The 15,372-nt window shown below is 39.6% G+C and overlaps 1 protein-coding gene across 1 annotated transcript in view; it reads right to left on the bottom strand.

Moving 5' to 3' along the window:
• Window positions 1-606: 606 nt before the first annotated feature.
• LOC134378869 (zinc finger protein 345-like) overlaps window positions 607-15,372 on the bottom strand; it is a 29,440-nt gene continuing 14,674 nt past the window's right edge. Inside the window, exons 3-4 of the mRNA XM_063098209.1 lie at window positions 5,362-5,488; window positions 607-3,368 (exon numbers count right to left, since the gene is read on the bottom strand). Of these exons, the coding sequence (XP_062954279.1) occupies window positions 1,102-3,368; window positions 5,362-5,488 (2,394 nt within the window). The 3' untranslated portion in view covers window positions 607-1,101. The remainder of the gene's footprint in view (window positions 3,369-5,361; window positions 5,489-15,372) is intronic.

Here is a 15,372-nt window from a genome sequence, read left to right as displayed (position 1 = left end):
AGTCTGCCTTAAATTATGGTGAATTTCTCCCACCTACAGCCCCTGACTCTACCCTATGAGTCATCTGCCCTTGAGCCCCAGAGAATGAGAAGTCAGGGACAAATGCATGAACATTTTTTTTTTATTGCCTGGCCTGGAAGTAATGTTTATCACCTGTATCCATATTCCCCTGAAAAGAGCTAAATGACATGGTTCCATATACAATAATTAAAGGCTGAGATTACAGGCATGTGTACAAAAGAAAAAAGGTGTTTTTAGAAAATACTTACCCAGTCTAAACCATACAGAAGTTCCTCCCTATGTAAATTATCTCATGCCTGCTGCAGTGTGAGTTCTTTTTACTATACCTTTTTTTTTTTTTTTCCCCTCAAGTGGCTGGTCATGGTGTTACCACCACCATGCTCTGCACAACAATACACTAACTATAATCAGCACTGTAACTGTTGAAAAAAGATTTTTTCACAATTACTGACCCCCTTCTATATCTGAGGGTTGCACACCTGCTGATTCAACCACTTATAAAAATCAAAAGAAAAAATAAAACTATAATACAAGTAAAAAAACAACACAGTATAACAACTATTTACAAGGAATTCCTTCTATATTCAGTAATATAAACATTTGACTCAAGATGTAAAGGACACAGAAAAAACTTCATAGGTAATATCAAAACAGTACACCATTTATAGAAGGGGTGTCATTATTTGTAAGTGTTTTCATCAACAGGGGCTCCTGGAACCAACCTCCAATACCAAAGGACAGCTGTGCATTTATAGGCTTCTTCTTGGTGTGAGTTCTCTGATGAAACATAACGTGTGATTTACGGCAAAACCTTCTCCCACAGTTATTACATTAATTGGTATTTTCCAATGTGTGAATTCGTTCATGTCTGTTATGGTGCATTCCAGTAAACTGTTTTCCCACATTCCTTACATTCACATGGTTTCTCACCTATATGAATTCTTTGATGGCTGCTGATGTGAGACTTTTAATTAAAAGCTTTTCCACATGCTTGCATTCATATGGTTTCTCACCTGTGTGAGTTCTCTTATGCCTTCTGAGGTCTACCTTTTGGTTAAAAGCTTTTCTAAATTCTTTACATTAATATGGTTTCTCACCTGTGTGAGCTCTCTGATGAATGTTGAAGTATAACTTTTTCCTAAAAGCTTTTCCACATTCTTTACATTCATACAGTTTCTCACCTGTGTGAGTTATCTCATGCTTGTTGAGGTCTCCTGTGTGGTTAAAAGCTTTTCCACATTCTTTGCATTCATATGGGTTCTCACCTGTGTGACTTCTCTCATGCCTGCTGAATTCTGCCTTTTCGCTAAAAGCTTTTCCACATTCTTTACATTCATAGGGTTTCTCACCTGTGTGAATTTTCTGATGCCTGCTGAGGTTTGACTTTCGGTTAAAAGTTTTTCCACATTCTCTACATTCATATAGTTTCTCACCTGTGTGACTTCTCTGATGAATGCTGAGGTCTACCTTGTAGTTAAAAACTTTTCCACATTCTTTACACCTATATAGTTTCTCACCTGTGTGAGTTTTCTGATGACTGCTGAGGTGTGACTTTCGGTTAAAAGCTTGTCCACATTCTTTGCATTCATATGGTTTCTCACCTGTGTGATTTCTCTGATGAATGTTGAGGTCTGACTTTCGGTTAAAAGTTTTTCCACATTCTCTACATTCATATGGTTTCTCACCTGTGTGATTTCTCTGATGAATGCTGAGATATGACTTTACCCTAAAAGCTTTTCCACATTCTTTACATTCATATGGTTTCTCACCTGTATGTGTTCTCTCATGCTTGTTGAGGTCCCCCTTGTAGTTATAAGCTTTTCCACATTCTTTACATTCATATGGTTTCACACCTGTATGTGTTCTCTCATGCCTCCTGAGGTCTCCCTTGTAGTTAAAAGCTTTTCCACAGCCTTTACATTCATATGGTTTCTCACCTGTGTGAATTCTCTGATGAATGCTGATGTATGACTTCTGGCTAAAAGCTTTTCCACAGTCTTTACATTCATATGGTTTCTCACCTGTGTGACTTCTCTGATGAATGCTGAAGTATGACTTGTAGCTAAAAGCTTTTCCACATTCTTTGCATTCATATGGTTTCTCACCTGTATGTGTTCTCTCATGCCTGCCGAGGTCTCTCTTGTAGTTAAAAGCTTTTCCACATTCTTTACATTCATATAGTTTCTCACCTGTATGTGTTCTCTCATGCCTGCTGAAGTCTTCTGTGTGGTTAAAAGCTTTTCTACATTCTTTGCATTCATATGGTTTCTCACCCATGTGAGTTCTCTGATGAATGCTGAAATTTGACTTTTGGCTCAAAGCTTTTCCACAGTCTTTACATTCATATGGTTTCTCATCTGTGTGAGTCCTCTGATGAATGCTGAATTTTGACTTTTGGGTAAAAGTTTTTCCACACTGTCTACATTCATCTGGTTTCTCACATGTGTGAATTCTCTGGTATACAGTGAGGGCAGACTCATGGTAGAAAAATTTTGTACATTCATTACATCCATCTGGTATTTCATCCCTGTGAATTCTCTCAGAATGGCTGAGGAGTGAATTCTCACAGCTTTTTCCACATTTAATACTTCCATAGTACATTTCTCCTGTGTGAGTTCTCTGATGCATTGTAAGGTCTGACTTCTGACAAAAAATTTTCTCACATTCATTACAACCATAAAGCTTCTGTGTAGGTGTTTTCAGGTGTGAGGTAAGGTATAATTTCTTAAAAGATTTCTCACATTCAGTATATTTATAGTGTTTCTCTCCTGTGTGCATAATCTGATGTGTAGGGAGCTCAGACATTTTATAGAACATTTTCCCACATATACCACATTGAAAAGTTTTCCTTGCTACCTGATTTATTTTTTGGGCAATGACAGCTGACTTACCACAGCCTTTCCCATATTCATTATACTTATAGGTGGTCTCATCCATATGTATCTCTTTATGTGTAAACATCATTGGCTCTGTGTTTGAGGATTTCCCTTTTCCACTGTATTCTAAAGGCTGTTTCCTAGTTTGAATATTGGGATGCTGACTAAGATGCTCATGATGTCTGGGCAATTTTTCAGCTACATGATGATCATCAGGTTTCTCTACAGCAGGCATCTCATCAGGCTCTCTAGGAAGAAGTGCATTCTGACATGTGTAAAACTCCTCATGTCCCTTTCCTGAATAGTTTCCATTATTTATAATCAGATTTAAAACTTGACATGAATTCAAATAAAATGATTTTCCTAACACAACTCTCTCCTCAGCTGATGTGTTGCTGTTGGTGATTACAATTTGCTGCAAGCATCTACCATGATGGTTCCTCTCCACAAGGTCATCATCTATCTGGACATCTGAAATGAGAAAAAAAATAATTAATAATGAACTACACATAAGCACATCTCTGACTGCTCAAGTAAAGGTACAGAAGTGCCACCCAATCCTAGTAACAAAAGATTTTATTTAAAAATCAATAATGGAGGTTGGTTTCATGAGTTTATGAAGTTTTTTCTTACTGACAATGTAATACTATACTAATATATTTTCTAATGTTATATCATGTTTTTCTTTCCTTCTTTGTTCATTTTTAAATTTTAATTTATGAGTATTTGTTAAGAATTTTAATTTTCTGCCTACTTGTAGTTTTCAACTAAGCACCTTTCATTTCTTTACACCATTTTCTGTTTCATCTTTACAACAATGGGTGTCTCCTGCTGCTATTTTCTCACTATTTCACTTTGAAGATGCCTAGGTTTTCCTTCATCAGCTACTTTCAGATACAGAAGTAAGCCAATTTTTTATCACATATGAAGGAACATGGCTGAAGATAAGTATTCTGTATTTATGTTTATATGCTTTACACTCCTCCTTTAGAAAATGGGTATAGGAATGTGGAAGTTTTTCAAAGAACAAGATATACCTTTCTCTAAGGTAAAGATAGCTTCCTCCAAGTTTTTCATTTAACCTGACTTCCTGTTTCTCATAAACCATTACAAATAAAGGAAATGTCAGTTCTCCACTCTAGACACCCACTTCTGTTCTAAAATATTTGTTTCTGCATCCAAGGCTGTTCCCACCATCTTTGAAATATGTTCTTTTGACTCCTTCTCAAATCAACTTGTATTTTATTTCCAATTTCTAGCACATGGACCACCACTTGATAATTCATTTCTTGTGAAAGCTTTTGTTTTGTGCAGTGAAGTTTTAGTGGTCTTCTATTCTCATAAAGAGTCTCCAGCACATTTCTCATTTTGTTTTTTTTGTTCTGAATGATTTCCACAAATAGAAACAGAAAAGTGCTAAATTTGAACTCCACTCCCAATCAACAATCTTGTTCCCTCAACATGGAAGCCTTAGTTCACATGGCCTTGGCACCCAGATCTCTTAGTTTCCTTCAAAGTCAAGGACCACCACTTTCCATTCTCCCATGCAGGGTTCTCCTCAGCTTCATAATTTTTGATGTGGTGGTACAAGGCTCACTGCTGTACCTCTTTTCCTATTTTCCAAACTGCTATGTGATACCCTGCACTACTTTGGGATTCTGTGAAGAGTCCCCACCAGAACAACAGTCCTCACCAGGTGCAACCCCTTAAACTTGGAATGCTGAGCCTGCAGAACAGACTTGTAAGAAAGATTTTTTTTCTTTATAAATTACCCAGTTGCAGGTTTTCTGTCAGAAACAACAGAAAACAAGCACAGAAAGTACGAAAAAATGTACATGAGAATTGAAGATACAAGCACAACTGAAAATGTTAAGAAAACAAATGGGAAAAATAAATGTCAAAGAAGAGAAATGTAGGAATTAGATTTTGGGTACATACAAAACAGATTCAGCCAAATAAAATATTGGGATGTACATGGGACACCCCACCTTGGAGATTATGTAATATAGGATTGCAGATGAGCCATCCTCAAGTCTGGGACTTGCAGGGGAAGTTGCTAGAAACAGCTGAACACTGCCAACATCTAATGAGCTTTACTTTTCTTGGGTTCTGCACTGTACGTGCTGACAAATCTTGCAGGATATGGTTGGGGCATTCTTCTATTGTCCATGCCTCTGCTCCTTCTTCTAACTTGACAATCACCTCAGCTTTGTTAATGCAGTGTTCTGTTAATGGGAAGTAATGTAGGACTTTGTAAAACTGCTAAGTCTGATCCTTGGAAGAATGGCAAGAGCTCAGCTTCAGACATTGTGCAAATAAAGAGGCCAATTTGAACCTCATGAGAAAGAGAGCATATTTCCAAGAAATGTAATCTTACCAAAAAAGCATGAAACCTTATAAATGGTTCCTATGTTTATGAAAAAAGAAACTTTTTCTCCTGAAAGTTACTGGGGAGTTTACTCACTCAGTGACACCAGGTTGCTGTAGGTCTCCAGCATCACATCCCTATACAAAGTCCTCTGAGCATCATTCAGGTCCTGCCACTCCTCCCAGGTGAAGTCCACAGCCACATCCTCAAATGATACCAACTCCTGTAATGACACACTATTCTCAACTCAAGTCAACATTCCTGGGTCACAAAACAAATCTGGGAATCCACACCTCTGTGTGTGCATGTGTCATATGTGTCTTATATAAGATGTCACTTTTTTGTACTCCATAGAATGGGAGGAAGAAAAATCAAAGGACACATACCCTGGTACTATATTAAGTTATTAATTACTAAAAATAATATTACAAAACTTAGTTTATACCTTAAGAAATATCCTTGTTGCTAGTAATAAAAGAGTGAATAAAATTTTTTCCTCAGGTGAGTATAAACAGGCATGAAGACATAAGTACAAATACATACCTGAAATACCATGTTAGATGAACAAATTTAAACACAAGTTCAATATAGATGGGCATAAAAAGAAATAGAAAATAGTTTTATTTTGTATTCAGTTTGCACTTCACTGAAATGCCAAAGATGTTAAACTCTTCCATGTGAACTCCATGGTCTCATGAATATGAAGCAACAGCAAAAGTCTAGTCACAAGAACACAAAGAACACACCCCACATTAATAGAACTACACACAGCACCATGTCTGTCATCTCTCCCAGGGTTATGGAGATGAAAAGGATTACTCAAAGCCCATTTCTCTAGATCAATGAGAGGCCCAAAGGGATTAATCCCAGGAGGAATTCCCTCAAGAGAGAAGGATTCCAGGAATAATCCCAAATCAGGTTTTCTCTATTTTTATTGTCCAAGCAAGAAAGTTACAGAAAAGAACACAGGTGGTTAATCAGTCATAGTGCAAGCAATTTACTATCTAAGGAGTCAAAAAAACTAAGCTATGTGAAGTACAAAAAGAAACAATGAGATAATCGTCATGGCAACACTTAGTTCCCTAAGAAACTTAAACAGCCAAAGGCAAGTTGTAGAACATCCCACAACCATCAACCTTGAAGCTTTTAGTGCACACACTTTCCCATCATTAGGTTTAGCTGCACCAAGGACAATGGCCTATATAGAGAGCAATCACTTTTGCTGTTACAATTTTCTTATCTACAACAGAGATTCTAGTCCTGAGAAAGTCTGTTGATTCCCAAGCTTAGCACTTCTATGTGTAATTCTAAAAGGTTAGACTATTCCTTAAACTACAGGGCTTTGGCCCTGCTAAAACTCAGGGCTGTGGCCCTACTAATACTACCTATGCTAAGGGCTCTGGCCCAACTAAAACTAAGGACTGTGGTTCTATAAAGCCAAAGGTTAAGTAAGGCCCTGTGAAATACATGTGCTTTATTAATGTGAGTATCCTCCACACATCTGAGTGAATGATCTTGGGTAGCATAACAGAAAAACAATATTGAAGCAAGTGATTATAGAATGATTCTTCACTTAAAATGGGACCTATTTCAAACAGTAAAACATTTTATGTAGTTATCGTGTTTTAACTACTTATGAATTAAAAGTACATAAAAAAGGCATTCCAAAATTTCCTTCCTATGTGCCAAAGGATTGCTTGTGTCCACACCAGGGTTTAAATTGCAACTTTCTAAACCACAGGGAGTAAAAAGTGTGGTCCTTTAAGTACATAACTTTATTTGTATTTTAATAGTCATCCACTACAAAGAGAATGGAAAAGGCTTTTAGGAAAAGTCAGAGGGAAAAAGAAAACAGGGTGACAGAAGACCAACTACATTACAACATATAGAAATAAGCACACACAACAGACTTAACACTATGAAAAAGAAATGGAATGAAAAAGAAGAAATACAATGTGTGCAGAAATTAAAAAGAGTTTTACTCTCAGGCTACCTACATAAGCACAGTGCGAGGAAAATAGAGTAGTCAGTCCCTCACGCCTCAGGTCTGGCTGGGTGTGGTGCAGCACATTCTTTGTATACAAGTTGTGTGGGAGTAGAGCTAGTGCACATGTGCACCCATGTATTTTTAGCTTGTTGCTATTCTTCTGTGCTCTTAAGAGTGTGTGAAGCAGAGGCTCTGAATGGCTGGTCGGCAGAGCTTCCATCTAGAAATAAAGCCTATTATTTTTTCATCCAAGGCTCCAGGACCTTTTCCTGTTACCTAGCTCACAGATCTGCACGTGAAGGTTTTGCAAATGGGCCCAAGGGGTCTGTGAGACCTAGCCATAGCTCTACAATTGGTGTAGTCTGGCAGGATTCTGAGAGGGTATGGGAACCAAAAGCCCTTGGGAGAAGAAGGAAATGTGGCTACTTTTGAATATGTTGTGCCCTATGGCCTCTCTCCTGTTGACCAGGATCTGGTTGCTGTTCACTATATTGCAAGTCAGCATAGACCAGGGACTACAGTGGAGAACCCCAAGAGGGGGAGGAAATGTGGCTATCCTTGAGCATGTGGTACCCAGTGGCCACTTTTCTGCTGACCGGAGCCTAGCTACTGCTCACTATGTTGCACACTGATGGAGATTTGAAGCAGAAAGCAGAGCTGTTGGAAGTGCAGATAAATGTCCCAGAGGATGATGTGCAGTGGCTGGCCACTCCTGCTTCTCACACCAGAAAGGATGACAAACCCAGTGGTTAGTTGGGGGAGACTGTGTCTCCAGGCATGACCTATTGTGCATCAGAAAGTCAAACACAAGCAGGCTATGGGACCGGATGAACAACCAGTGGGCAATTAACAGGTGACCCAACTCACTACCTATGTCCAGTATACCCAGGTTGAATTAGTTGACTTGGGGAGACAGCTCTGGCAGAAACGGGAAGCCCCTGGCTGCTTGATGGCTATGGTTATGGAACCTAAGGGTGGATAGTGTGATGTGCTCTGGTAAGGAGATGGAAAAATTGGCCTCCATTACCATACACCTGTCCCTGAGGCAGCGGCTACAGAATAGCCACAGATATGCACAAAGGCCAGGTAATCACTCAATGGAATGGGTGAATGCAGCTGCCCGAACCATGTGGGCAAATGCTGGAAAACTGCCCAAGATTGTTAGTAAATGGCAAACATATGCTGAGTTAGTACAAATAATTTGGGAGCTGGGGATGTGGCAGTCCATGTTTGATCTGAACACCTGTAGCCCAGATGATGAAAATTTTACAGGCAGCATGAGAGAAATAGTGCTGCAAAATGCCCCATCAATGTCCTTTGGGTCGCTGACGGCCATACTGGCCCCCTACATTGGTTGTCCTATACATGCAGTAATGACCAGCTTGGGTGAAGTAGAGGATAGGAGACAAGCAAAAGGGGTCCAAAAGGTGGCTAAGACCAAACCCCCAAGAAATGCTCAGGATTTTATCCCAAAGGAACCAAGCAAGACTAGCTATAAGCAGATGTGGCTTGACATGCTTGCAGCAGGAGTTGAGAGCAAGAAAACTGACCAGCAGCTAAATGCGGTACTGTTTGCCTTGTGGCAGCAACTGCACCCTGAACAGCATTTCACCAAATATCCAGAAACAGGGAGCAAGGTATGCTTAGTGGATTTAAAGAATTTTTGATTGCTCCCGAGGAGGTGGATGAAATGCTCCATTTTGATTAGGGAGCAGGCCAAGGTACTCATCTTTTGGGGCCAGGCGAGGACCAGAGGCCTCAGGTTGAATTGGCAATACACTGGTTGAGGACAAATGTGCAGTATGTTTTGGCATTGGTGGATACAGGTGCAGAATGTAGCCTGATATATGGCAATCCAGATAAGTTTCCCAAGGCCACAGGTCATGTAGATAGCTATGGAAGACATACTACTGAAGTTAAAGCTGTGTCACTGCCATTGGGCATAGGACGATTACCCCCTCGTGTGTATAATGTATATATCCCCAGCAGCTGAAATACATCTTGGGTATGGATGTACTTTATGGTTTGCACCTGCAAACAACAGTTGGAGAGTTTCAGCTGTGAATATGGACAGTAAAGCCTGTGTTACAAGGATATGCTAAACATGACCCACAGGTGTTACCCAAGCCAACATGTGTAGTTAATGTAAAGCAGTATCACCTACTGGGAGGACATGCAGAGAAAGGTGCCATTATATTGGAGTTAGAGAAAGATGGCATGATTTATCCAGCTCATAGCACATTTTATGCTCCGAGACTGCATTAAAACCTGTGAAAAAACCTGATGGTACCTGGAGAATGACTGTAGACTACTGAGAACTAAGCAAAGTAGCACCTCCTTTGCATGCAGCTATGTCTTCAGCTCACAACTTGATGGATCTGCTGACTAACTCAGCTGGGAACTTATTATGTATTGGACCTTGCAAATGCTTTTTTTTCTATTCCAATCTCAGCTGATAGCCAAAATCAGTTCGCCTTCATCTGGGAAGGAAGGCAGTGGACCTTTCAAGTACTGCCCCAAGGTTATCTGCATAGCCCAACCATCTGTCATGGTTTAGTGGCTGGGGACCTGGCCAAGTGGGCTAGGCCCAGCATGATCACAATGTTTCCCTAAATTTATGACGTTACTAACCTCTGATTCTCTTACAGATTTAACCCAGGCAGCTCCAATGCTACTAAGTCATTTGGAATAATGTGGGTGGGCCATGAACACAGCCAAAGTACAAGGACCTGGGCTGTTAGTCAAATTCTTGGGAGTGGTCTGGTCAGGTAAGACAAGAGTCATCCCAGAAGCTATTATAGATAAGATACAGGCATACCCATGACCCACAACTGGAGCTCAGTTACAGACATATTTGGGACTTCTGGGGTATTAGAGAACTTTTGTACCCCACATGGCCCAAATGACAAACCCACTGTATGCATTAATGAAGAAAGGAGCCCTCTGGGATTGGACTGAGGAAGTAGAACAGGCTTACCAAGCTACAAAAAGGTCAATACAGCAAGTACAGGCTTTACAAGTGGCTGATCCCATTAAGGCTTTTGAATTAGATGTACATATAACCCAAGAAGTGTTAGAATGGGGTTTGTGGCTAAGATAAGACCGATTATGAACACCTGTGGGATTCTGGTCTCAGCTCAATAAGGGCGCTGAAGTGCATTACTCCCTAAAAGAAAAATAGCGGCTGTGTATTCTGCCTTGATAGCCACACTGAAGCTATCACAGGAACTGCCAAAGTCCTAGTGAGGATGAGATATCCCATAATAGGTTGGCTGCGCACATAGGCAACCAACCCTAAAATGGGCATAGCTCAGACTCCCACTCTGTCTAAATGAAGAGCATATATAGAACAAGAAGCACTGTGTCAATGAGTCCTCTGTCCAAAGATTTGCAAACTGTGCTTGGCCCAGTAGAGGTTGTGGAAGAAACTTTCACACAATCCTTACCCATGGAGGTGGAGGCTACACCTTTCCATGAAGGACAAGGACCTATCAAAGAGCAAGCTTGGCATACAGATGGTTCTAGCATGGGGCCCTCAGCATCATGGACTGCTGCTGCTGTCCAGCCCTACCAGATACCATGTGGTATGAAAACAACAAAGAGCAAAGCAGTCAATGGGCTGAATTGATAGCAGTATGGATGGTGATAAAAAATGATCCTGGGCCATTAACCATCTGTACTGACAGCTGGGTTGTGTTCAAAGGTTTAACACTTTGAATCTCTACTTGGAATATTAATGGTGGATGGTAGGCCACTGATCCCCATGGGGACAAGCAATGTGGCAAGAATTATGGGAACTGAGACATGAGAAAGAAGTCTTTTCCATATCACAGGACACTTCCCACTATCCAGTCCAGGAAATGATGAAGCCGATGCCTTGACTAAGGTAAGATGGCTGGAGAGTCCAAGCTACTGACGTAGCCCGGCGGTTACATCAACGAATGCACCATGCTGGCAGCAAAACCATGTGGATGGCAGCTCAAAGATGGGCCCTGCCTATAAAATGTGAAGATGTAGTGAATGCCTGTCATGTTTGTCCAGTATATGCTGAAGAGAGTCCACACCTCCAGTGGGTGCCCCATACAGATGGTAAATAACTCGAGGAATGGTGCCCTTGACTACATGGCAAGTGGACTTTGTTGGACCACTGCCAAGGTCAGAGAATTTCAGATACATCTTTACAGCTGTTGATATGGCTACTGGTCTTCTGTTTGTATGGCTTTCTAAGGCCCCAGTTCAGGTAAGCACTGTGAAGGCACTGAATAGCCTTATGGCCATGTACGGCCAGCCTGTAGTTATAGAAAGTGATAATGGAACCCACTTTACTGGACATGGGGTTCTGAGGTGGGCCTCCCAGTTGTCTATTCAGTGGAAGTTACATGTGCCATATCATCCCCAGGCAGCAAAAATGATTGAATGGTAAAATGGTCTTTTAGAGACTAAGGCTATCTGCCCAACCCCATCCCTGAAAGGGTGGACACTGTGGTTATGGCCAACAGGATTCTAAATGAGAGACCCCACAAGGGCAGGCCCTCTGCAGTGAAGCTCGGCTGCATAGGACTGCAGCAGCTATACAACTGCAAGTCACTACTAAAGATAAGCCTTTGAAGCCAGGATATGGCAAGAATGGAAATATCCTTTTACCAGCCCCAACCTGTTTGCAACAGGGACAGATGGTACAATGGTAATGGCCTTGTAGAACAGAAGCCCCCCCATATACACTGGGTAGGCCTAATAGGGCCTTGGGGGAAAGGATTAGAAGAAAACTTGCAAGTTTCACCTTGGGTGACAAATACCTGGCCTCCTCGAGTAAAGGTAACATGGCTTGGAAGAGATAAGTGCTCTATTTCAAAGGGCACATTTGTATCATTCTGGCCAAGTATGAATTCCCCTATTCTGTTACGTGTAGAACCTATAGATCCAACAGTGTTAGCAGATAAACTATGGTATCATGAACCAAGTAAGATACCTATTTCTGCAACCATCCTTTCTCAGGATGGCAAACTGGCATGTATCTTACCAGAGGGGTGAGAACTTGCCCTATGGGTACCAATAACCCTCCTGTCTTTTTGCCCATAGTGTTCTTTCTAGCTGCAGGCACCACACCAGAGTCACATGATCAATGTGTTGGCCTACTGAATATGCATTGAACTTCCCATGAGTATCACTACAGGATTCTCATGGAAAATCACACCAAGGATGACTACTAACCAGACATGTGCAACTAATAGTTGAAAGGATAGAACTACAGGATAAGCCTTAAGGATAAGCCTTAAGGCATATTGAACAGAAAGTAGGTTATATGGATGGATGTAAGGGTCATTTATCCTCGCTAAGGGAACACTGTGGAAGATTCTCAATGTGTAGATTGTATGGCAAGGAACCCTGAAGGGGTGGATTGTGAGGAAAACAGAGTAGTTTAGTCAGGCCCCCTTGCCTCAGGTCCAACTGGGTGTGGTGCAGCACATTCTTTGTAAACAAGTTGTGTGGGAGTAGAGTTAGTGTGCACATGCAACCGTGTTTTAGTTTGTTGCTATTCTTGTGTGCTCTTCAGTGTGTGTGTAAGAGAGGCTCTGAATGTCTGGTCGGCGGAGCTCACATCTAGAAAAAAGCCTATTATTTCTTCATCCACAGCTCCAAGGACCTTTTCCTGCTACCTAGCTTGCAGACCTGTGTGTGAAGGGTTTGTGAATGGGCTTAAGGGTTCTGTGAGACCTAGCTATAGCTCTACACACAGCTACTTAGGTCCTGGAACTGAAAGCAATGTTTGAAAAATGGGAGAAAAATATAAAGAGCAAAAGTGAAACAGACTTGAATACATAATACTTGAAATTTCTGTAGAAATATTCAAGTGGCAATTGGATATATGATTCTAGCAATCAAGAGAGAAAGTTAAGCTGACAATAAAGATTTGAAAAGTATCAATATTTCCATGTTATCTGAAGACATCAAAGTGAATGAACCTAAGAGATTAAAAGTAAAAAAAAGAACAAGTGCAGATTCTGCAGAAACACTATCTTTAAACAGAAGATAGAGGGGAAGTAAGAGTAGCATTACATCATAATATAGGGGTTAGTTCTCCCAGAGGACAATTCTTAATGTGCATGTGCCTTACAACAGATCATCAAACTATGTGACAACAAACTTAATAGAACTTCAAGGAGAAATAGAAGAATCCACCATCAAAACTGGAGATTTCAACACTTCTATCAAAAATTAACCAATACAGCAGACAGAAAACCATAAAAGACATAGTTAAACTCAATAACATGATCTAGATATAACGGATATCTACAGACTACTTCCTCCAACAACAAAAGAATAGACTTCCTTCTCATATAAAAAAATCACTAAGACCATATTCAGAGTCATATAACACACTTTAGGAAAATTAAAATAATAGAAATCATAAAATATGTGCTCTCAGGCCACAAAAGAAAATTGAACTAGAAATCGGTAACAGAGTAATGACTACAAGATCCCCAAATAGAGTGGTATTAAACAACACACTCTAATATATGGGCTAAAAAACAACAATAACAACAACAACACACACACACAAAAAAAAAACCCAAAAGAAAAACCAAGAAAAATTTAAAATGTTTTTAATAAATAAAAGTGAAAATGAGGCTGACCAGTTAGCTCACTTGGTTAGAACAAAGCCTTGTAATGCCAAGGTTAAGGATTTTGATCCCCATACTGGACAACCACCAGAAGAAAAAAATAAAATAAAAAGAAAGAAAATGACACCAAAATTTGTAGAATACAGAAATAACAGTGTTCTCAAAAATTCTCATGGCACTGAATGCATACTTTAAAAAAAAAAAAAAATCTAAAATCAATTATCTGTGTTTCCATCTTTGGAATCTAGGGGTTAAAAAGAGCTAATTAAATTGAAAGGAAGAAGAAAATAAATACAAATAGAACAGAAATAAAACTGAAAAGGAAAATCTGGAGAAAAAATAAACATCTAAAAAGCCAATTCTTTGAAAAGATCAATAAAATTGATAAGACTGTAGTCAGGCTAACTAAAAAGATAATGAACACAAGACAGAAATTACTAATATCAGAAATGAATGACACAACATCAATACAGATAATGTGGACATTAAACAAATAATAAATACTATGAACAACTCTGCATACATTTGACATTCTACACAGACCAATTCCTTAAAAGACACAGTTTACCAAAACTCACATGGCACAAAAATACACAATGTGAATAGGCCTGTATTCTATTATGAAAATTGAGTAAACAAATGTTCAAAACAGAAAGCACCTGGCCCAAATGTGTTCACACAAGAACTGAAGCCAACATTTAAGGAAGAATATATACCACCTTCCTACTATCTATTGCAGAGAATAGAAGATAAAGTACTCCCCAGCTCATTGTATGAGGACAGCACTACCTCAGCACCAAAACCAGACAAAGATATTATGAGAATAGAAAACCACAAGCTGTTATCTCTCATGAGCATACATGCAAATAAGCTCAATAAAATATTAGCAAACATAATCCAACAATGTCTAAAGAGAATTACACACCGTGACCAACTGGTATTTATCCCAGGTAAGCAAGGGTGGTTCAACATATGAACATCAATTAATGTAATCAATAACATGCAAACACTAACAAGAAAAAACAAAAAATCACATGATCACAACAATAGATGCAGAAAAAGCATTTGAAAAAAATACAGCATCCATTCATCATAAAAATCCTCAGTAAACTAGGAGTAGAGGAGAACATCACAACTTGATAAAGATTATCTACAGGAAACGGCAGCTAACATCATCCTTAATGGTGAGAAACTCAAAGCTTTCCCAGATAATCAGGAACAAAGCAAGAATGTGTCCTCTCATCACTCCTTCAACGTCACACTAAAAGTACTGGGTAGTGCAATAACACGAGGAAATAAAAGATTTACAGGTTGGGAAATAAATAAATAAAATTGTTGTTAGTTGCAGATGATATGATTATCTGTGTAAAATATTTTAGCAAGTAAATAGAAAACCTCCTGGAATTAATTACTGGTTACAGCAAAATTGCAGGATAAAACATTAATATAGAAAAATCAAGCACTTTTCTATACTCCAGCAATGACCAAGTAAAATTT

The sequence above is a fragment of the Cynocephalus volans genome, chromosome 1 (assembly GCF_027409185.1).
Source record: "Cynocephalus volans isolate mCynVol1 chromosome 1, mCynVol1.pri, whole genome shotgun sequence".
Lineage (NCBI taxonomy): Eukaryota > Metazoa > Chordata > Mammalia > Dermoptera > Cynocephalidae > Cynocephalus > Cynocephalus volans.
Note: the sequence above shows the minus strand (reverse complement) of the source record. Positions and strands in the feature narration are given on the sequence as shown.